Source organism: Sinocyclocheilus anshuiensis, unplaced genomic scaffold (assembly GCF_001515605.1).
Source record: "Sinocyclocheilus anshuiensis isolate Anshui unplaced genomic scaffold, SAMN03320099.WGS_v1.1 scaffold1127, whole genome shotgun sequence".
In the NCBI taxonomy this organism is placed as follows: domain Eukaryota; kingdom Metazoa; phylum Chordata; class Actinopteri; order Cypriniformes; family Cyprinidae; genus Sinocyclocheilus; species Sinocyclocheilus anshuiensis.
The window spans coordinates 616580-641531 of NW_015546115.1; the positions used below are offsets into that span (position 1 = coordinate 616580).

The 24952-nt window shown below is 39.3% G+C and overlaps 1 protein-coding gene across 1 annotated transcript in view; it reads left to right on the plus strand.

Moving 5' to 3' along the window:
- LOC107700794 (polycystin-1-like) overlaps positions 1-24952 on the plus strand; it is a 103720-nt gene that overhangs the window by 53596 nt on the left and 25172 nt on the right. The window contains exons 12-25 of the mRNA XM_016502610.1: positions 905-1182; positions 3802-4566; positions 6529-6660; positions 6751-6926; positions 10021-10136; positions 10227-13876; positions 15180-15332; positions 16927-17067; positions 19556-19844; positions 20370-20586; positions 20668-20827; positions 21882-22040; positions 22143-22287; positions 23547-24257. Of these exons, the coding sequence (XP_016358096.1) occupies positions 905-1182; positions 3802-4566; positions 6529-6660; positions 6751-6926; positions 10021-10136; positions 10227-13876; positions 15180-15332; positions 16927-17067; positions 19556-19844; positions 20370-20586; positions 20668-20827; positions 21882-22040; positions 22143-22287; positions 23547-24257 (7092 nt within the window). The remainder of the gene's footprint in view (positions 1-904; positions 1183-3801; positions 4567-6528; positions 6661-6750; positions 6927-10020; positions 10137-10226; positions 13877-15179; positions 15333-16926; positions 17068-19555; positions 19845-20369; positions 20587-20667; positions 20828-21881; positions 22041-22142; positions 22288-23546; positions 24258-24952) is intronic.

Below are 24952 nucleotides of genomic sequence, written 5' to 3' on the forward strand. Positions count from 1 at the left end.
AATGAAAGTAAAAACGGAATGACGGAGTAATGACGGAGCTTTCGGCATCTGACGCCGCATATTCTCTAAGAGACGACGAGACGAATCTACTTCAACATATGCTGATAACGGTATATAGCTAACTGTTTTCATTTATTGTCTTAATATTTCTCTTGTGGCCCGTAAATAGTGGGAAAAAAATGTTAAGAGACGTATTTCGTGTTAAACAGGTTGTTTTTGAAAGTCGGTGCTTGAAATAAAAGCTTTTTACATTGATTTTTATTGATGACTGAAATGTTAATATTGTAATCATAGGCCTGTAATTCATTGTATAGACCTGTTTTAAAATACCTTTTTTAAAACATTTTAATTGAGGAGTAAATAGCCTAATCTTTTGTTATCCTCGCAGCGCGTCAGTTATGTGGAATAAAAGCTTTTTATTTCATTGATTTTTATTGATGACTGCAGTGTTAATATTTTAATTAGGACTATAATTCAGTGTATAATAGACCTGTTTTAAAATACATTTTTTAAAACATTTTAACTGAGGAGTAAATATACTTGCAGCATGTCAGTTATGTGGTAATTATTGTGGGGCAAATTAATTGTCATTTTAATTTAATAAAAGTAACTGCATAATACTAATAGGCCTAATAAAAATAAGAATGTAACATGCCTACATTAATTGGAAATGCCAAATATTCAATACGAATATGTGTATCGTTACAGCCCTAATGTATGTATATGTATATATTTAATTAAAACCGTTGATGTAATGAAAATATTTATTCATTCATATTATATCATATATATATATATATATATATATAACATCCACAAATTGTGTTCTTTTGAAATAATCATTTCACTTCATTTTTATTTTATTTTTCTTATGATAAACTGATTGGTTTGGACTCTGTTTCAGGTTGCGGTGACCTCTGCGCCCCCATCACTGTCTGTCAGGCCCCGGATGAGTGGATCAATGACACCTCCGTCCCACCAGCAGCCACAGAGTGTCCAGCGGGACGTCAGTACTGTCCATACGCTGAGCGCTGTCTGCCCTTGGCCAGCTCGTGTCATACCGGGGCTTGTGTGAACTGTTCTGGGGTCAGTCCTCTGCCTGCGGGCACACAGTACCCAGATTACAGACTCATCGAGGAGGTGCTGATCTCCCTATCGGCCGGACCGCCATCCAGCATCCGGGTGAGTTTGACTGAATGAAAACCAGACTGGATTTCATCTGAAATCTTAACAGTCAGGAACATACTTTTTATTTAAGAATAAAGAAATTCTAATTTTGTACTCTCAAAAACTGTCAGGAACATGTCTGTATCATCCTGATTTCATGATTTCATTCCAAAATCAAAAGAAAAAAATATTTTATTTTGCGAAAGGCAAATGAAGTCTGTTTTAGGAAAATTAAGATTCTTTTTCCATTGTAACATTATTTTTTAAAATTAAACAATTTTCCCAAAACTCGTATTATTGTAAAATTCTTACTGAACAGTTGTTATTGTAAAGCGAAATTGTTAAAAATTGTTTTGGCTAACTGAAATAAATCTGAAACAAAATATAAATATTATATGAAAAAATTAATCTTAAAAAAACTTTAATTAGAAAAAAACAAAAACAAAAATTAAAATTAGACATGTTGCCTTGAAAACTAACTGAAATAAATTTAAGTACTAAAATAACTTAAAGAAGGAAATAAAGCTAAATATTAGAAATATATTAAAAAAAAGCACACAACAACATTTCAACAACTTAAACCAAAATTAAAAAGAAAACTGAAAATATAAAATTCAAATATTTAAATTCAAAATATTAATAAATACTACAGTAGTATACTAAAATAGCACTGTTTCTCATTACATTAATGTGAATATAGTAATAGGAATATAGTATTTATTCAATTTCATTAATGAAAATGAAAATGTGACTCATTTTTGCAATGCAAATAATCTTCTAAAATACATTCTGATAAAAGGTTTCATTTTCTTTATGCAAAATATAGTTTCTTGTTTTTTTTTTTTTTTTTTCTGTATGAAATATGGATCTTGACGGGTTTTATAAGACTCAACCACTGACTGTCGTAATTCTCTTCTGATATATTTGGATCATAGACCATGCGTCCAGCACGCTTGAGCTTCGGGGTGAAATGCCAGAGCATTGAGCTTTTAATGAGAGGTTGAGTGTGTGTGTGGGCCTGCAGGTCGTCTGCTTCACCCTCCTTCAGTGCGTTCTTTCTAAACGGAGCGTTTGAAGAGTAAATGCGGGGCTGCTCAGAATGTCCTCGAGTGATGTTCAGATCACTGTTAATTATTTCCACTCCCTCTCTGCTGCCTGAAACCAAGTCCTAATAATGACCCTCAGTCTGTCTCATGAAGAGGCACATGACAGTGAGACAAGCTTCTCCTCACAGCTTTCTTTTGGGGCTGTTTTTGTGTGTTTTCTGTGGTATTTGTGGTCTGTTTCGGGGCACAGTGTAATTCCAGAGGTCGGGACCTTATTAAGGGTAATCACTGTCCCCCTCGTGCTCACCGCAGTCAGTGTTGCCATGTGGTCTGGTTTTTGCTCTCAGAAGAATACTTTTTATAAATGATAGGATGTTACTGCAAGAGGTGTTTTGAAATAAAAGATGACTAACAGAAAAAACTAATAAATAAGGGTGGTGTATTTCTTCAGAATAGGATATATATCGCCCTAAAAAGGGTATTTTCAGATATATATTTCTCTTCTTTTAGCTGATGGTTGTTCAACAAATGGCCCGTGTTTGGACTGCTACATTATACAAAACCAATTCAAATATATCGCATATATAGACAAACGTTGAATGTTAGGCTTTCTGAGCATGCAAAACATACATAAAATTCATAGAATGTCAAAGTGAGAATCCGTATTTGGTTGATGAATCGTTTATTTACACTATCGTTCATAAGTTTGGGGTTGGTAAGATTTTATTTTTTGAAAGAAGTCTCTTCTGCTCACCAAGGCTGCATTCATTTGATCAAAAATACATTAAAAACAGTAATATTGGGAAATATTATTACAATTCAAAATAAGGTTTTTTCAATTCTGAATTTTCAGCATCATTACTCCAGTCTTCGGTGTCACATGACCCTTCAGAAATCATTCTAATATGCAGATTTTTTTTTCATTTCTGATTAAAACTAAGTCACTTACTGTCACTTTTGATCAATTTAATGCATCCTTTAAATAAATATCTCAATAAATCTAACTCTAAGCTTTTGAATGGTAGTGTATATAAACCATGCAAAAGAACCAGTTTGAAATGAAGTGATAAATGGCTTATATTTATGTACTGGTTTTGCTAAATGAAGTAAAAAATAAACCACTTTAAATGAAAATGAATCATTTTTAATGCTGCAAGTTAACCATCACAAAGCTGTAATGTACAACATGAAAAATGGATGCATGCTAATGAGTACATTTAAGTTATTATTAGTGTTTTTAGTGAGCATTGGATGACTCAATGTTAATCTAAATGTAAAAGTAGGTCACATTTGCATGCTCCATTAAATACACAAAATAATCATCTGATAACCGATATGGTAACAAGATACTGTGCATTTCTAATTGTCCCAGCTAGTAGGAACAATAAAATGTGACAACAAACAACATACAGCTATATAGCTTTTTCTTTGGAAAATAGCTTGTTACTAGAAAAGCACACATTCAAGCATTTGTTATGCCACACGTTTGTGAGGGTATGAAAATTAAAAACCTTGACGGACAGCTTTGTAATTTGATACAATAGTACAGGTTTCATTGCCTCTCACTCTCTGCCCTGCTCTCACTCAGGTCCAAGAGGACATAGAGGACCTGTTAGTTTCCCCTGGTGACTTCATCGCCCTGCAGCATGACGCCGGACCGTCAGGGCTCCTCCAGTGCTCCTCTGACCCCTCGTCGCCATGGAAACAGAGCGTGCTCATCCAGAACCGCTCCGATTGGTGGGACGTAAACGAGACGCTGCAGTCGGATGCAGAGGGCGGCTGGGAGGAGGGTGTGGTTTGCCAGGTGAGGGTGCTGTACGTGGGGCAGAACAGCACCGTGCTGCAGGGTCCCTTCCTCCGCTCTGGCCTCCCTCAGCTTGGCGACTACACTTTGGAAGTGACATCCAGTGATGAGGATTTTCCTGTCACCGCATCCTGTCCCATCCACGTCGTTCCACCTCTGGGCCCAGCCGTGATCTATCCCACCAATCACAATGGGACGGTGTACTTCCTGCCCAATCAGACATGGATTCTCGTCACGGTCCGCTCGCAGCACGATGCTCTGATTGGCCAGCAAGGCAGCAATGAGACCGTTCCCTTTCACAACGCCTGTCCCGAGAACCTGGTGGCGAAAGTGGCCGAATGCAGGCAGCCCGGCCCGTACAACGACACCATGTTTGCATGGTTTGACCTCCAGCTCGGGTCCACACCAGAACAGACCACCGTGCTGTTTCTTGTCCAGAGCAACGTTACCAAAGCATCTCTACAAATTCAGGCGAGGGTGCAAGAACCTCTCCGGGTGCTCTTAATCAAACCCCATCCTGCTCACAGAGTCCTCATGGAGTCCGTAGTGGTGAGTGACATCCTCACTGCTGAGATAAAACAATTAAACCTGGTAGTGTGCTGGTTTTGGGCTGGTTTTAAATGGTTTCTCAGCCTGACGAGTGCCCAAAACCCATCTAAAACCATCAAAACGGACCACATTAGGCTGGTTTAAACCATTGTTTTAACCTTCTAAACAACTACAAAGGATTGTGTATTTATTGCTAATATTTTAAAAACCATTTAAACCAAGAGGTTTGCTTTTAAATTGGTTTAAATTGGTTTCATAGTCTGACAAGTGCCCATCTAAAACCACCAAAATCCACCACATTAGGCTGGTTTAAACCATTTTTCCAGCGTGACTTTACCTTCTAAATATCTACTATCTAAGGCTAGTGTATTTATTGTTATTACCAGGTGGTTCGCTTTTCTTTTTTTTTGTGCTGGTTTAAACTGGTTTCCCAACTTGACAAGTTCCCAAAACCCATCTACATCCGTTTAAACAGACCACATTACACTGATTTAAACTGGTTTCCCAACCTGACAAGTGCCCAAAACCTTTCTAAAACCATCAAAACAAACCACATTACGCTGGTTTAAACCATTGTTTTAACCTTCTAAACAACTACAAAGGATTGTGTATTTATTGCTAATATTTTAAAAAACATTTAAACCAAGAGGTTTGCTTTTAAACTGGTTTAAACTGGTTTCATAATCTGACAAGTGCCCAAAACCTGTCTAAAACCAGATAACCACCGTAGGCTCTTTTAAACCATTTTCCAGCATGCATTTACCTGATAAACATCTATTGTCCAAGGATAGTGTATTTGTTAATATTTTAAAAACCATTTAAACCAAGAGGTTTGCTTTTAAACTGGTTTAAACTGGTTTCATAATCTGACAAGTGCCCAAAACCTGTCTAAAACCAGATAACCACCGTAGGCTCTTTTAAACCATTTTCCAGCATGCATTTACCTGATAAACATCTATTGTCCAAGGATAGTGTATTTGTTGTAAATACCAGGTGGTTCACTGGTCTTTGTACTGGTTTAAACTGATTTCCTAACCCAACAAGTGCCCAAAACCTATCTAAAACCATCAAAGCAGACAAGCATAATCTCCTTAGGCTGGTTTAAGCAATTTTTTAGCATGAATTTACCTTATAAATGTCCTGGTTTAAAACTTTTAACAGCAGTTTTAATAACTACTTAAACCAGGTGGTTTGCTGACTTGCTGGTTTAAACTGGTTTTCTGGCCTAAAAAGTCCCCAAAGCCTTCTAAAACCTTCAAAACAGACCAGAAAACCACCTTAGGCTGGTTTAAACCTTTTTTCTTTCCAGCACGACTTTACCATCTACTGTCCAAGGATAGAGTATTTTTGCAAATATTCAGGTTTTTGTGCTGGTTATCCAGCCTGATAAACGCCCCAAAACCTGTCTAAAACCATCCAAACAGATCAGATAATCACCATTTAACCATTTCGTCACCATGACCTTACCTTCCTTCTACACATCTACTGTCCAAGGATAGTGTATATATTGCCCATATTTCAAAAACCTGTTTAAACCAGGTGGTTTGATGTCATTTTTTGCTGGTTTAAACTGGTTTCCAAGCCTGAAACCATCAAAGCAGATCAGCCTAACCACCTTAAGCTAGTTTAAGCCATTTTTTCAGCATGCCTTTACCTTTTAAACATCTACTGTCCAAGGATATTGTATTCATATTTTAAAATATTTTATGCTAGTATTTTTCAAACTGCTTAAATCATGTGGTTTGGTAGTTTTAGGCTAGTTTAAACTGGTTTCTAAACAGCCGCTGTTCAAGGATAGAGTATTTATTGCTGATATTTTATGTTGATTAAGATGTCTGTGAGACAGAAGCTGAAGGTTTCACGCTGTTCGTTATCCACCGTGTCGCCTTTGTTATGGCCCTGACCTTCATCTTTAATGGTCTTATTATTTGCTTACCTCTTCTTCTCTCTCTCTTATTTCAGAGTTACATAGCCTCTGTGGAGGGAGGTACGGACCCGTCGTTCAAATGGACAGTGGATGATAAACCATACTTCACGTACTATAACAGCATGTTAAATATCATCTACCAGAACGCAGCAGTGTACAAACTCACGGTGACTGGTTTTCATTGAACTCAGACCAGTTTATGTAAAGGCCTTACTGATTCTATCAGCTTGGCAACTGACCCATCTCTCATTTCTTAGGTAATGGCTATGAACCAGGTTAGCATGCTGACAGAGCACTTCACTGTCACAGTAGACCGCATGAACCCGATGACTGAGCCGATGGTCCACGGAGTCCCCAAAATCGTGCAGCAGGGTTTGTCCCTGAACCTGTCTGCGTCGGTGAAGATAGACATGGCGGTGGATGTCACCTTCTGGTATGTTCTATGACAGTGAAGCTCTGATTGGTCAAATTAAAGATTCAAGTGTAAAGATTCATCAGATTAATTCTAAACACTTTTGCCAGCAAGGTCATTATGAAGGATTATTTACACTTTTTTTTAAATTGCTTTCACAAGCAATTGGTACATTTTCAAAACTCTTAGTACTAATATCACAACAGATCGTCAAAAGTGCACTTTTTTCAAACATTTCAGCATATTTTCAATTTTGTTAGTACGATACACACAAAACACAATCACAAAATATCCTTTTCACTACACAAAATAAGTGTTTAATCTATATAAATGAATCATTCACAGTAACTGCCTTTCATAAAGCTATTACTATCAAACTTTTCATTAGCATGACTTCTCATTCAGTTTAATACATTTGTCTATTATTGAATCTAACTCATCTTAATGGTTAATCAGTGGATCATTTGGTGCATCTATAGATATAGATTCAACAGATATTTAGTTTCTATAGAACGTGATTGCAATTTAGGGATAACCAAATGCACTGAATTATTTTTACACTAAAAGTGATTCATCTAAGATGATAACCACTATTTTGTAAGGGTGTGTGTGTGTGGTTCAGGTAAACCCTATTTTATGGGGACAAAATGTCCCCACAAAGATGGCAATATCCGAAATCATTGTCCATTTTTGGGTCCAATGAGAAAATTTTTTTTTTCGTAAGGGTAGGTTTAGGAATGTCACCATAATGATAGGAAAACCTGTGTGTGTGTGTGTGTGTGTGTGTGTGTGTGTTGTTGTGTGTGCGTGTGTGTGTGTGTGTGTGTGTATGTGCCTACTTACTGTAACCATATTTTGGGGACAAATTGGTACCCAGCATTTTACATTACATTATGCCATGTGATACTGTATATAGAAACATTACCATGGTAAAGACTGCACATTACTATAACTCACCCTTCATCTGAAAAATTCAGCTAGAATATAGATTCAGTCATATGGCACGCAACTACAATGAAATCATGAGATCAGGTTTTGAAAGTATGACTAGTGGTGTTACAAGTGTGATCAGTTTAAAGTTTAGTACTAAGAGTTTTGAAAATGTACACCTTACTTGTGAAAATAGTACCAAACCAATAAAAAAAAAACTGTAATGGACAAATACACTACTATTCAAAAGTTTGGGGTCTGCCAAACCGATTAAAAAAAATGTAATATTAAAAAGGAGCCATTTAAATTAGGGTTGCACAATATTGCACAATACAGGTGCATCTCAATAAATTAGAATGTCGTGGAAAAGTGTTTTCAATTTCATTATATTTTATTTTATTATAATAAAATAATAAGTAATATAATACGTATATGTAATTTATTAACTGTGATACTTTTTTTCAGGATTCTTTGATGAATAGAAAGTTCAAATAACAATATTTATTTGAAATAGAAATCTTTTTGTAACATTATAAATTCACATTTGAACTTGCTGAATAAAAGTAAAAACAAAACAAAAACAAACTTACGATATTACCTAAACTTTTAAACACTAGTTTATTTCTAAATAAATTGTTTTCAGTCAACAGATACATTTTGGAATATTTTTATTATGTTAATTTCATTGTAAAAAAAAATTAAATGAACGTTAGTTGATGGCAAATGTAAATGCATTTACATCATGATGTTTTGAGCATGCACAATTCCACTATCAGCTGACATATATGCCATAAAAAATCTCTAACATCAGCCAATAATAACAATATATCGTATTTATTCCTAATTTAGATATAATACACTTTGTAATGCAGTCTTTTTAAAATGCAGTAATGGAATTAATGCAGTAATTTAATGCCTGTGACTGATATTGTCATAAAAAATTGAGCAATAGTAGCAAATGATAGATTTCATAAAAAAGTCCTAGAATTGGGATGCATTGAGATGAAACACCCAATTACAATATAATCAGTTCCTGATGGGTAAAATCAAGCTCTTTCATTCATCATGGAAGTAAAATGGGTTGCGAATGCTCTCTTTAAATAACTCTCTTCTTGGAGGGTTATGTGGCACACAAACTTTTTCTCTACGGCTTCCACCGCCTCACACACTCCCAGCCTGCTCTCCTTTAATGGCACTTTTCTCTAGATTTACAGTCTGTGGTTAGCACAGAATGCTGACAAGAATTTTCCCTTCAACGCCGAGTATAGAACGATTCCCAAAGTTTCCATTCCATCCCCCAGAAGCCTGCTGCGCGCCACTGCAGATGTCTGCTTTATTTATTTATTTCATGGATTTCTCTATTTATTGTCCAAAAAAAAGTCTGTCAGACGAGTACTGTAGAGCGATTTCTTCCCCGCGCTTTTATCTCGTCTGCTCAGTATCTCCTGAGTTCAGCCCGCCGCTTGTTCAGTCAATCGTGATACCTGATTCTCCTTTGGGTTGCACTTCTATAGAGAAAGTGGGGATAAGATGGAGCGAGAGATGAAGGTGTATCGCTGGGAGCCGAGGCGATGATTCAACAGCAGCTCCACCTCTCCCTCCCGCAGCGATGAGTCAGACGGCAAGATTTGCAAGAAAGAGCTTTTATTCCCTCCAGCTAAAAACATCTTTAAAACAGACCTGCCACCTTGCTTTTACGAATTCCCGAGGCACCAAAAGAGACTCAAAGTTGTCTTTCCCCTCATCCTTTAATCCCCTCTTTTATACTGCAATAAGCTTGTCTTTAAAGCCACCATGAAACCAGAGTTAACTTAATACATGTTTCTGGACTCTTATCATTCAAAAGGGGAAAAAATGACCTGTAATGCAAAAAGGAAGTGACTTATCAAGTTATTTTTCAACTCCTCCCCAACCACTGTCCAGTACCTACTGTTAAAATAAAGTACTCTCTTACATAAGGTTGCCATACATGTTAACTTTAAGACTGCCTAAAAATATTTTCGGTGAGGTCATGGTTTAACATTCCCAGTGACTTGTGCAATTAAAGTCAAGACTCAGTACTTTCCAAGACTATTTAAAAGCATTGTCTACACTGTGAAAAACTGTGAAACCAGTTGTAAAACGATGCATGTAATCAGGCGTGCAGTGAGTGTGAGTTTGTTTTGATGGTTTTTATGTGTCACAGGTGGTGGTTTGGAGATGGAGGGAACCGTACACATCAGATTAAGCCCCCTTACAATAACCCCTCTAGTAACCAGGTGGTGATTCGTGATGATGTGGAATACATTTATGCACAGCCAGGTAAAAAAAAAAATCATATTGATTTTATCCAGATTTTTATTTGTATTGATTATCTACATTGATTTTTTTTTTAACTCATATTTCTTGCAGGGGAGTACACCCTATTGTTCACGGCTTCCAACCGCTATGAGAACAAGACATGCAAAGTCGATGTATACGTCTTTAGCGTTCTGACAAGTGTGCGAATCGAGATTGACCCGCCCCTGCTACGTGCCGAAAAACCAGCTGACTTCGAGGCCCACCCCCTACCGTCTCCCTACGGCATCATCTACACCTGGAACTTTGGTGACAATTCAAGTGTACAGAAGGGGCGTGAACGTAGGGTTCCTCACGCGTACGCTCACAGCGGTGTCTACAATATCTGCGTGAATGTCAACAACACCATTAGCTGGACAGACACCTGCATGGAAGTTATCGTCTATGAGGATGTTAAGGGCTTGGAGGTGATGTCATCTGCTCCCACAGAATGCAACACTCCTACCGTTGTCACGGCAAGTCTGGAAGCAGGCAACAGTGTAACTTGGAGCTTTGACATGGGTGATGGAATGGTGCACATGGTTATGGAACCCAAAGTTGAATATACGTACAGGAAAGATGGAAACTACACTGTAAATGTCACCGCAAAGAATGTTGTGAGCTCTCAATGGGTAACCATACCTGTTGAGGTGTTTGTGCTACAAGTGTTATCGCTAGAACCTCCCGGGTGCATTCTGGAAAACAAAGAGGTACTCTTCCATGCATTTGTGTCAGGGAACGCTTCAGGACATCAGTACGTATGGAGTTTTGGAGATGGAAGCCCCAACGAAACTCAGTATGGAACGCAGATGATAATGCACACATACGTTAAGAGTGGCGAGTACAATCTCTCGCTACTTATGTCAAGTGAAGCCAACAAAGCAAATTTTTTCAGAAGGGTCTGCGTCCAACCTGAACTCACAACAGTGTCTTTGTTTCCTCTGAGAACACACATCAAGTTCGGTGAGGAGAGCAGATTTACAGTAGCTGCCTTCCCAGAATTTAACTACACCTACCTATGGGATTTTGGGGTACTTGACTCGAGAGGTCCTGTTCGAGGTGGTAAGGAGATGGCCTTTACATTCAAGAGTCCTGGGGAATATCTGGTTACGGTTACTGCGCTCAACAACATCTCCTGTATCAACGACACTGTTTTAGTGGTGGTGCAACAATCTGTCAGTTTTTTGCTGATCAGCCATAATGGGGATAAAGAGAACAATCTTTCTTTACACCAAGGCTATGCTTTCAAGGCATCTTCAGACTCTGAGAATGCTGTCTACATCTGGGATTTTGGAGATGGGACTCGACTTAATGGGACAAACTTATCACACGCTTACAATTCCTCGGGCAGGTTTAACATCAGTGTTACAGGCAAGAATGAAATAAGTGAGACCAAAAATGAGATTTCCGTTGTGGTCTTGGCCCCAATCACAGGACTGTCAGTAAATGCTAGCCTTGTTAATGTCCCTTTGAACAGTTCCGTTCACTTTGAGGCACACCTCAAACAAGGAGATGGTGTAAGGTACTCTTGGATTCTTTGTGACCGGTGCACGTCTATCCAAGGCACTCACACCATGTTCTACACGTTTCGCTCCGTTGGGACTTTCAATGTCATCGTTACTGCAGAGAATGACATTGGCACTGTTCAGTCAAGCATTTCCATCTTTGTGCAGCGTGAGTTGGAGGGCTTGCAGATAGTGGCTGATGAGCTTATTGAAGGATGCTGTTTTGCAAGCAACCGTGTCCTTCACTTACAAGCCTCATTAAAAGAGGGCACCAATATGACCTTCAGCTGGAACCTTCTGAGGGAACATGAAAACCATGACTACAACCTCACAGGCAAGACCATAGACCTCAACTTTTCCACCCCTGGTCCTTGTGATGTCGTCCTCAAGGCAACCAACTTGCTTGGCCAGCTGGCTGTGAACAAAACTATTGAGTTTTTGGATCCTGTAAGGGAGCTGGTCCTTAAGATTTCATCAAACCCTGCTGCAGTAAATGCCATGACAAATATGACAGTATTTGCAAGTTTTGGAACAGTGCTTCATTACAAATGGTGGGCAGATGGTGAACTGTTAACATCTGATATGTCCTCAGTCATGCACCGTTTCAGAAGCGCAGGTTTGAAACTGGTTAAAGTGGAGGTTTCCAACAAAGTCAGCTCGGAAGTGGTCTCAAAGTGGATCAGCATTCAAGAACCAATCTCGGGATTGACTTTCATCGCCACAAATGTTACAGAGAACTTTGTAGCTTCAGGGGACAATGTTACTCTGCGTGGAGAAACACGGATGGGATCCAGCATTTCGTGGATGTGGCTATTGCCAGACAACACAAAATCGAACCAGCGCACCACCTCCTACATCTTCCCCAAACCAGGAATTTTCACTGTCGCTTTGAACGCCACTAATGACATGAACAGAGAAACATACTCACATGAGTTTACCGTTCAAGACCGTATCCAGGGTCTGGAGCTCAAGGCCGGCAAACAAATTGCTGCGGTTGGTGAAAACATTGAGTTTACCATCTCTGTCTCATCTGGAACTTCTGTTCATTTCATCCTGAGCATTAGTGGTGATGCAACTGTTGTTCTGACCAATCAAACCTACATCCACCAGTTCACTACTGTGGCCAAGTACTACGTCAACCTTACTGCCTTCAACCAAGTGAGTTCAGAACGAAGGACTCTGCACATTGAAGTCATGGAGCCTGTGACCAAGTTGACTATACTGGACTGCTGTGATGCCGCTATACCTGTCGGTGTACCTAGGGCTTATGTAGCGTGCACACCGACACGTGATCCGCTGACCATTCTGTGGACCTTTGACCTTCATCATGGTCTCAAGATCTCTCGGGTTGGCAAGTCGGTGACATATGCGCCAGAACAGCCAGGCAATCTGACCATATTCCTTAGAGCATTCAATTCTTTAAACGGATTAAATGTGACCAAGGTTATACGAGTTCAGAACATTATCAGGTCAGCCACCTTGGAAGCTCAACCAAGCAACACCTTCATAAACAAGACGGTCAGCTTCCATGTGGGAATCACTCCTGTTTCCACTCCAGCGACATATCAGTGGGACTTTGGGGATGGTACTTCTGCAGCTGTCACAACTACACCTTCTCTTAGTCATATCTACATCCTTCCTGGTCACTATGTGGTGCGAGTTAATGTCAGTAACCTGGTGAGCTGGGTTACAGCAGAGGATAATGTCAACATCTCTGTCCTAAAGTGCGACGAACCAGAAGTTCAGATCATTCAAGCTCCACGACTCGCCATCTGGCGTTACCAGCCAACCTCGGTAGAGGCCAATGTGAATTTAAAAGGTTGTGGTCTCTATGGAGTAGAGTACCTCTGGGAGATCCTCACCTCCCCTCGCTGTCAGGATGATGACAAGAAAGGTCCACCACCGTCTAAGGTCCGTCTCCCCCCAGAAGTCAACGTCCGGAGGCTCCAAATTTCAGTGCCCAAGATGTCGATTTCTGCTGGGAACTACACTCTAGTTTTTTCTCTGTCCTATGAGGGGGTGCCACTACGGAAGGCAGCATGTATTCAACTTTCAGTCATGTCCAAAAAGCTAGTGCCAATCATTGAGGGTGGCACATACCGTGTGTGGTCCAAAACTCAAGATTTGCATTTGAGCGCAGAGCAATCCTACGACCCGAACCTGGACCCAGAGAACCAGTCCCTGCTCAACTACCACTGGGAATGTGTGAGCACCTCAAAGGTAATCATGATTGATGTGTAACAGATATATAAAAATGAATGCTTTTTGATGTCTTAAACTTGCAATAAATGGATCTAGGCCATGATGTCCAATCCTGCTTTGGGAGGGACATCTTCCTGTACGGTTTAGCTCCAGCACATCTGCCTGGAAGTTTCTATTGATCCCTAAGACCTTAGTTAGCTCGTTCATCTGGGTTTAGTTGGGACTGGAGCTAAACTCTGCTGGAAATCGTCCCTCCACGATCAGGATTGGACATCCCTGATTTAAGCTGTAAAATAGCAATAGATTTAAGAACTAATGTTGGTGCTTAGATGCTTCTAATATGTGAAGCACCTTGTTGTGTATGACTGTTCATTCAATACTCAAGTGTCTTAAGCTGAATAATCCAATTCGAGAGTTTTTTTCCCCTGGAAATGATCAGTGGATGAAAAAGTAAAATAAACATTGTGGTTGAGAGAGGGTTTGAGAGTTTGAGTAATTGGCATTTAAACAATGAACAATCAAGTGCTTTTGTTCACTGAGCTCATAGGCATATTTGAGAGCTTAAAGCTCTTAACAGATATGTGAATGTGTGAATTTGAGAGTTAATTCACACATAGTTGAGTATGTGAGGGACATCTAGTATCAAAGGCTAAACTTTACACACAGCAGCTCAGAAAGATAAAATATGTGAAGTATGTGCCACAAACGTGGATGTTTGGGTGGTGTGTACTTGAGATCAGTTACATAACGAGCAGCGGATAAACTCAGCATTCCTTAGAGTTCTGCCAGCCTTTCAGAATCACTGCCGGAGGGGAGCCAGAGATTCCTGCTTTTTATTAAAACATTTTGTCACTGACAGAAATTCAAAGGAATATTGTTTTAAGTAGAATGAAATATTTCAAGCTCCACTGGCACCAAAAAATAACACTTTAGCCACATAAAAAATGTATGAATGTCATTGCATTAGATAAAATAAAATTAAAAAACAGGTGGCATTTACTTTAAAGGAAACGTAAGCACACTTTAAGCAAAATGTGTCTCAAAATAAAACATTTTAGGTTCTAAATGATAATGCAGTAGATTTATTGTCCAAAATGAAGACGGAAAGTACACTTTGTGGGTGTCAAACGTGAATTCGGAATGCACAGTCATGGTCAGTGATTAAAATGCTATTAGAAAACTCATTAGGTAAAGTCATTAAACAACAAAGGTACCAAAACTTGTTTGATGATTATGCTCTTGTCTTGTATATCCTGAGGCAGGTAAATGAGTTGATTAATTGCCATCTGCAGTGATTCTGTCGTTTAACTTCACCCTGCAGGGCCCAGCTCACTGCTCCACTTTGCATTTCGGGTTGGGTCCGAGCGACCCGGTTCTGGGAATCTCTGGTTCTGAACTGGAGGTAGATGTTGAGTATACCTTTCGCCTGACCGTCAGCAAAGAAGGCATGACCCCAGAGTCCACAAACCAAATGGTGAGTGCTCTTATTGATTACTGCCAGCTTTTCATACCTAATATGCTGCATGTACAAATACAGATGTTTTATATTCCAAAATACATCTCATCACATTTTAACTTTTTTTTATTTTTAATCGTTTAAAATAAAATGCTGGATTTTTTTGTGCATGAAACCTGCATTTTATTCAACAACTACCTGCAGTCCAGAAGCATCTTCAAAGTGCACTGAATAGAGCTGTGTCATATTTTAATGAAGTCATTGTCACTCTTTTCAGTGCAAACATGCCTCTTTTCTATGTAAATCAGGCTCATTATAGAATACTAATTATCCACAATAAAAAACTCAGGCCATTTTGAATGGCGCAATTAATGTCACGCTGTTGCCATCCCATGGAAAGCTGGAGGTAAACAGATTTTAATCAAAAAAGAAATATTTGTTTACAGTTTCTAGCGATCATGACCACAGTGAATAATCAAATGATGAACAAAAGCACATCCTTGACCATCTCATTACTCAAAACCGGCCTGCGAGATGTGAAATCTTGCCTTTTTCTGGGGTGTATTTGTGCTTTTACCTGATATGCATACCTTCAACAGAGAAGTGTGAGCTAAAACAATGCAGCGCATGTAAATGAGCAAAATTATGAGTGGTTGATATTCATTGTTAGCGTTTCCCGCCTTTTTGTTTTGTTCTACAGTATTCAGATTCATTGCTATCATCATTACAAAATGTTCATTCGTATTTAGCGTACTCTGGATTTGGCTATAATTAACTGACCCGAATGGGTAAAACGAAGGTTCATTACGTAAATCAAAACATAATTTACATTCTGACCTTCACATTATTAAGCTATATGTGAAAGCCTGATATATGTGAGTTTTGAATGAGAATGTATATGAAACTCATTTCACTCACTGAACTGAAACTTTGACGGATGCTAAAGGGAATATTTCATGAGATTTAACTTTGAAGGTCTGATTGCTTCGAGGACCATGATGAAACCAATTTGTGATGTCTTATGACCCCTACAATTCTTTTATTTCCTCACAAATTCATTATTCCTGTGTCACATTCACAACAGGAATGGGAAATTCGCCAGTCTCAGTGCTAACATTGTTAATATCTGAATCAGTTCAAAGAATGAGAGATTTTGAAATTAATTAATTAGAGAAATTAATCAGTTTCCATCAATTGCCATGTCAGTTTCCATGGTCAACAGAAAACATAATTGCATAATTTAAAGGGCTAGTTCACCCCACAAATGAAAATTCTGTCATTAATTACTAACCCTCATGTCGTTCCAAACATGTAAGACCTTCTTTCATCTTCAGAACACAAATTAAGACATTTTTGCAACACAACTACCACGTTCAAGGCCCATTTTAACGATGTCCTTACTACCTTTCTGGGCCTTCAACATTTCAGTTACACTGCCGTCTATGCAGGGTCAGAAAGCTCTCAGATTTCATCAAAAATATCTTAATTTGTGTTCCGAAGTGTCTTGCGGGTTTGGAACGGCATGAGGGTGAGTAATTAATGACAGCATTTTAATTTTTTGGGTGAACTAGCCCTTTAAAGTTTGTTGTTCTGTCTCTTCTCCTTGTCACAGGTGTGGGTGCAAAGCGGTCGCATCCCGATGGTGTCTCTGGAGTGCGTGTCGTGCAAAGCTCAGTCTCGCTACGAGATCAGTCAGAGCTCTTATGTGTACCTGGCTGGCACCTGCAATAACTGTCACAGCTCACACAGAGGGGTGAGAACAAGCACAATCACAGGGTTACTATTAAACCACTGTTGCCTACAGGGAAGTACGAAATGCAAACATAATTACTTTTCGAGCAGGTTTTCACAATACTCCCTGCTGTTTCGGGTGGGTTGGGATGCTCAAGTAGATCTCTTAAAGTCCCCATGAAATCAAAATTAACGTTTTTTTGGGTGTTAGTATCAATATGTTAGTCTTAAGGTTATCTATAAGGCAGTGTGCTCCAAAACAGTGACAAAATTCGCATTTAGAAGATATAAGCATTCAAAGCTTGCAGTTCGTCACTTCCGCCAAAATGGCTCAACGATTTTTTTTGACGTCACATCGTACTTCAGCTTCTCATCAAACTTTCTGTCCAATCAAATGCTCTCTAGAATCCGAAGCGCCCGTAAAATAATAAAATAGACGCTGAAGCCGCGGCTGAAATCGGTCACTTGTCCACAGAATTAGTATTTTCTGTACAGTGAATGGCACGTAGTGCACTATATAGGGGACAGGGAACGATTTAAACAGTGTAAATATGCTTTCCATTGAGGAAAAAAAGAAGTCTGGTTTGGCGCTGTGTCACGCTAACCACCGCACCGCGCACACACTCTGCTCCGGTCCAGAGACACGATAGCATGGAGCGGATCACATGCGCGAGTCGGCACAGACCACAAAATGTATCGGAGCTATTTGAATTCTACACAGAATGTTATATTTTATAGCAATATGGATGAGATTGTGGCTGGCATACCCTGTCAAATGCGGCTTTACGGAGCTCAACGGCTCTGAACGGCTCTAGCCCAAGCTGTGATATAAACGAACGCTATTGGCTATTTTAAAAAGGGGCGGGGCTGCTTGATATGTCCCGCCCTGTCTTCCTGTTTCAGTTAAAATGACGTCAACACATAGAGTAACACTGCGTGTTTCTAAGCATTTCAGGGGACCTTTAAGGACATCATAGAATCAAAATTGGACTTTCCATATCTATTAGTTTTTTGGCCGGTGAAAGGCACGGCATTTTAATTTCTTTATGTTTTAGCTTTACAAAAAGCATGGAAAGCATGATATAATTTGTCCCTAGGATTAATACTGTCCTCATAGAATCTGAATGTTGGGAATGACATATTTGGATTTTTGGATTATATTTGGAGTCACTCGTGCCTTATTTATTAGAGGAAACATATCGTCATAATTTATCGAAGAGCGCTGTGCATGGAGAGATAGCGGCATGATGTCTTTCTAGAACGCTTTCTCTTTTTTCGCAGGCATTCCTCTTGCTTTTTTCCGACCTGCTTTCTCATAATGTTTAGACTGAGATTCGAGTGATGTTATGGTTATGGGAACCGGAGGGAGGGGAGACCTGAGTGGGCGTACCGGGTGATGTCATCATTATGATGTGATGTGTTCCACTGCATTAGCCGTTAACGGCATGCCAAACCTCGTTAAACACGCACAGACATTTGCTTGGTGACCGAGCGGTCAAACACTCCTTCCCCTCGGTCTGGTTCCCATGAGCCATGAGACTGTAAATATTAGGGTACAATTCAGGGACGCTTATCTAGTGCTGCAAACACTCGGGTCTGAGATGAGTGCTGATTCGGATTGATGGTGATGGAGGTCACTGCAAGGTTACTGAAAAACCAGCCTGGAGCTCATTAAAAAATAACATCATTTGAAATAATACTATAAAAAATAAAACATAATTTTAATATTAAAATGAGAATACAAAAAATACATAGCACTTTTAAATAATTATATAATATATAAAATGCAATTATACATCTATTACTGATTTTAATACAATCATTTATTAAATTATATAATATTAATTAGATTTGTTAATTAATTTAATAATCTGCTCTATTAAATAAATGCATGAAAGTAAATACAGTGGGTACGGAAAGTATTCAGACCCCCTTAAATTTTTCACTCTTTGTTATATTGCAGCCATTTGCTAAAATCATTTAAGTTAATTTTTTTTCCTCATTAATGTACACACAGCACCCCATATTGACAGAAAAACACATAATTGTTGGAGGAAAAAAAATTAACTTAAATTATTTTAGCAAATGGCTGCAATATAACAAAGAGTGAAAAATGTAAGGGGGTCTGAATACTTTCCGTACCCACTGTACATAAAAGTGGCATGGAAATACAAAACCATTCCTAAAGCTGTGAAATTTTTTGTAACTACATAAAGATTTATATGCATTTAAAATAAGTTTTTATTGAGAGAGAGAGAGAGAGAATCATATAAATATTAATATAAAATTTATTTATACTTATATAACAGTGTAGTTGTATTCTAATAATTTTTATTATTAATAAAGAGAATTATTCAGTTAATATAATACATTTAATTGTAACTATTACATTTATTTAATAATTAACTTTATTATAAAGAAATTTCTCATTTTAAAGTGATGTATTTATTTAATTAAGTTTAAATAATAATATGGAAATGACTTGGAAATTTGTCTGTTGTTGTTGTTAGCGGTGGACGGCAATGACCGGAGGGAACGAGACGCTGGTGCTGGATCTGAACACCACCACCACGGGCAGCGACAGCATGAACCTGGTCCTGCGACAGGGTATACTCCGCGACGGAAACTCCTACATATTCAGCCTCCACGTGACCGATGACAGCATGGACCGCGAGGGCGTGGCCTACATCGAGCTCCACCCCAACCTGCCTCCAGCCGGCGGGACGTGTTCTCTGTGGGCGGATGGCGACGGGCCTCAGGTGTGCACGCTGCTGGAGAGAGTGCACTTCAACTGCTCAGGTGAGACTGGAGAAGAAGGACTGCATGTAGGTCGCCGAGAAAGAGCAGGTGCTGAACTACACTGTGAAAAAAATTCCGTACAATTTACGGTAAAAAACTGGCAGCTGTGGTTGCCAGAATTCGACTGTAAAAAAATACTGTAGCAACATTTTAGGGTTTACGGATTTAACTTAAATTTACAATAAAAAATCGCATTTCATTAATTAACAACCTATTGAAGTTCTGAAATCTGTTTTGTACCTTTGTAATACACTGGTAACCATCAAAATCAGGTGGTGATGAGGAAGTCACATGAAGAAGTTCATCACAAGCACTAAGTTCAGTTAAAATTACAAATTTTTTCTAAGTCAACCTACTGCAGTATTTCCTCTCTCAATCAGTAGAAAATGCGGTTAACACCTGATAATGCATGAAAAGAAATACCATCATATACCGTGAAACTGGTATCATTTAGAAAAATACAGTGATATACATTTTTGGTCATGCCGCCCAGCACTATGCTGAACAGTCGCGTCTGGTTTTCAGGTTACACTGATATGGACGAGGCCGAGTCTCCGCTGGTGTATAGTCTGCTGGCGGTGCGCTGCTCCGGGCTGTACTGCGAGGAGTTCTGTGTGTATAAAGGCACGAGTCCAGAACATTCGGCCTTCCTGCCACCCGGCTTCAGCTCGGCCCAGTTCCAGGTGACTGTGATTGTCATGGTGGAGGACCACCAGGGGGCCACAGTCATGGCCCGCAACAAGTAAGACACGGTTTGGCATGAAGACTTCCCGTGTTCTGTTCTTTTCTGGCAGTGCTGTGAATGGTTTGTGATGTGTGTCAGGTCGATGGAGGTGGTGCTGCCGGCGGTTCCTGACGGATTCAGCTGTCTCCCTCACTGGCTCAGCAATCTGACCGACTCCACCCTGAGAGAGCTGCTCCGTCAGGGAGACTCACAGAGAGTACGGGAGCTCTCGCTCGCCCTCATCACCGTCCTCAATGAGGTGAGACCCGCCATCCACCTCTATCTATCCATCTATCCATCTATCCATCTATCCATCCATCCATCCATCTCTGTCCTTCTTTCTCTATCCAACTATCTATTCATCTATCTATCCATCCATCTCTATCCATCCATCTATCCATATTAATCTATCTATCTATCCATCTATCCATCCATCCATCCATCCATCCATCAGTCTCTGTCCTTCTTTCTCTATCTATTAATCTATCTATCATCCATCTATCCATATTAATCTATCTATCTATCCATCTATCCATCCATCCATCCATCCATCCATCAGTCTCTGTCCTTCTTTCTCTATCTATTAATCTATCTATCATCCATCTATCCATATTAATCTATCTATCTATCCATCTATCCATCCATCCATCCATCCATCCATCAGTCTCTGTCCTTCTTTCTCTATCTATTAATCTATCTATCATCCATCTATCCATATTAATCTATCTATCTATCCATCTATCCATCCATCCATCCATCCATCCATCAGTCTCTGTCCTTCTTTCTCTATCTATTAATCTATCTATCATCCATCTATCCATATTAATCTATCTATCTATCCATCTATCCATCCATCCATCCATCCATCCATCAGTCTCTGTCCTTCTTTCTCTATCTATTAATCTATCTATCATCCATCTATCCATATTAATCTATCTATCTATCCATCTATCTATCCATCCATCCATCCATCCATTCATCTCTGTCCTTCTTTCTCTATCTATCCAACTATCTATTCATCTATCTATCCATCAATCTCTATCCATCCATCCATCCATCCATCAGTCTCTGTCCTTCTTTCTCTATCTATTAATCTATCTATCCATCCATCTATCCATATTAATCCATCTATCCATCCATCCATCAGTCTCTGTCCTTCTTTCTCTATCTATCCAACTATCTATTCATCTATCTATCCATCCATCTATCCATATTAATCTATCTATCTATCTATCTATCTATCTATCTATCATTTATGCGTCCATCGTGTCTTTCTCCATCTGCTCATCACGTGGTGTGTTTCTGTGTGTCAGTATGAGCAGGGTGTTTCCCGCAGACGTGAGCGTGTGTCTAAGGCAGAGCGTCAGTATCGTGTGAGCGTCAGAGGAAACATCACCAGAGCGCTGACGTCACTGGACCTCACCACCGTCAGTGACATCCAGCAGACATCAGCAGCGCTCGCGCAGTGCACGGTGAGACGAGACGCACTCACATGCCTCACATCAGCTGAATCCTGAAGCACTTCAAAAGACATAAAAGTGAATAAAATCTGTCTCGTATGTGTTTGTTTGCAGGCTGTGAGTCGAGAGTTTGTGTGTGAAGAGTGTCAGAACAGCACTCTGGACAAACTAGAGTCGATGTTAGAGATCCTGCAGACAGACACCAAACAGGGCACAGTCACCCCGACCGAGATAGCAGACAACATCCTTAATATCATGGGTAACACACACACACACACACACACACACACACACACACACACACACACACACACACACACACACCAGTGAGAGGTAAACACAATCATCCATTTCATGGCTAATTGGCTATGTTATGCTAACACAGTCACAAACAAACAAACAACCCCAGAGGCAACAAGCTGTTACTGTTCACTTGTTTACATGTTTTCATTTTTCTCTTTTCTGACTGAGGGTCTTTGCACACTGAGTCTGAAATTTTCGTATGCAGTTTTTCGTATTCGTCATCCTTTCCTATCAAAATGCTTGCTACGGATGCGAAAACGCAAAAAATCGAACCTAATCCAAAATTTTTTATGACGGGCAAAAGTTTCGGAGGCAGTGTGTAAATGTGATTGACACAATGTGAGGTCGTATTTATTTTTTAATGTGCGAAATTTTCAGATGGAAATTTCGGACTCAGTGTGCAATGACCTTAAATCTTATCTGAACCTAATTTACGTATGAAATTGCTGTCAAATAATTTAGTTTAATTAATTCTAAAGAAAATACAATAAAATATTTCTCAGTAAAATGCCCCTAACCTGTATGAATTATTAATAATTTAATTTAATAACTGTTTTTAAATTACCTTTCTGTTTAAAAGATCTACATATTTCTATTTTTCTGAAGAATATTTTAAATTTTAATTCATAAAATAAAATATATATCATTATTATTTATATAGCATCATCTGCTCAATTATTTACTCATCTGCCATAAAATTTATTTGATTCATCTTCATTTTGGGGCTTTTATTTAAATAACCCCTCTGTTTAAAATATTTGTATATTTCTATTTTAATATTAAATATTACTCAATTAAATTTTTTTATTATTCATTTTAATTCATAAAAATTATATTATATTATATTATATTTTAAGTCATATAATTATATATATATAATATGGCTTATCTGCCACAAAAATAGTTTTAATTTATCTTTATTTGATTTATCTTCATTTTAAGGTTTTTCTCAGTAGTGTGTTTAATTGAAATGAATTAGATTGATTTATTGACAGGTATATTTTTCTTTGAATGTCTTTGATTTGTCTCCATTGTGAGGCTTTTATTTTTAAAATTACCTTTCTTTTTAAAAGATTTGTATATCTTGTCTCAGTCTTGTAGCACTTATATCACTCCTCTTTTCTGGTCTTTCGTGGAGCCTTTTATCCTGTTCCTGCTGGTTTTCAGTATTCATCCAGTCAGTAAATCAGACCTCCACACTGTCTCCTCCCTCAGGTGACCTGATCCACCAGGTGAGCCAGGCTGCCTCCTCTCCTCCTCTGGAGGCCGAGGACCGCGACGGCCTCTCCCAGCCGCCTCCGCTTCTCTTAGAGGAGCAGCAGCATCACCCGCTGCGGGTGGCCGCTAAAGCCTACACCCTGTCCTCCGTCCTCATGCGAATCCTCATGCTGGGCCGTGTCCTGAACGAGGAGCCGCTGATCCTCCGCGGGGCAGAGATCGACGCCGCCGGCAAACGAGACGAACCTCAGAGCCTGCTCTGCTACGGCGAGAGCGACGCGGCCGAGTGCCGGCGTTTCTCCATCCCGCGAGCCTTCAACAGCAGTCTGGGACGGGCAGCAGGGGGTGCTCTGGCGCCCAGCAGCGAGGACGGCATCGTGCAGCTGCTGTTCCAAGTGGAGCCCAATCCGTTTCCGTTCAACTACGTCGCCAATTACACCGTGTCGACAGAGGTGGCGTCCATGGAGTTTCGCACGGTGAACGGCACGCAGATTCCCATCTCGGATCTGGACGACAGCCATGCCATAACGGTTGCTGTTAATAACGGGAGTGTGGCTGGGCTGGACGGGAACGGATTGGAGGCCGTCTTGCCGCCAGCGGGAGCCGAGAACATCAGCCGCTGCGGTTCAATCATCGTGAGGGTGAGCACGAGGAACACCAACAGACAAGCGGGAATCTACGTCCAGCTCAACTTCACCGTACTAGACGGTAAGACGCCCAACACAAGGGGGAGCCACTGAGAATAAGAAACTCGTTCAACAACAATCACAAACTGTGGCAAAAACATTAAAATCTAATGACCAATTTACACTGTATGAGAAAAAAGCATATGTGTCATATAAAGGTAATGCTTTGTTTCTGCAATTAAATAATTGCCTTGAATATGGTCATTGTACTTAAGAAAGGTGTTAAAATATTGTCTGAAAATATCACTTTGTAAATAATAAATATGTAAATTAAAAAAGAAAAAAATATATAAATAATAAAAAGAAAAAAATATACAGTATATATATTATTTTATTATAAGATTATTTATCTGTGATTAGCACTTCCATGATAAAAAAAATTTTCCACCAAATTATAGATTTACAGTGGTGGCCAAAATTGTTAGAACACCTGACAGATCTGAAAATATTGACCTTTTTTTGCCTCCAAAACATGAATCCATTTCATAATGTTCATGATTGAACACTGCTCTGAGCACAACAAATATCAGATGAAGTGAGTCGTACTGTTTTTATCCTCTTTTAACTTTAATATTTGGTGTGTCCACCTTTTGCAGCAATTACAGCAGCGCATCTCTCTGGCACAGTGTCAATATATTTCCTGAGAACTTCAACACTAATGTTATCCCATGCCTTCCGCAACTCAAGCCAAAGGCTTTCCTTTGAATGTACAATAGA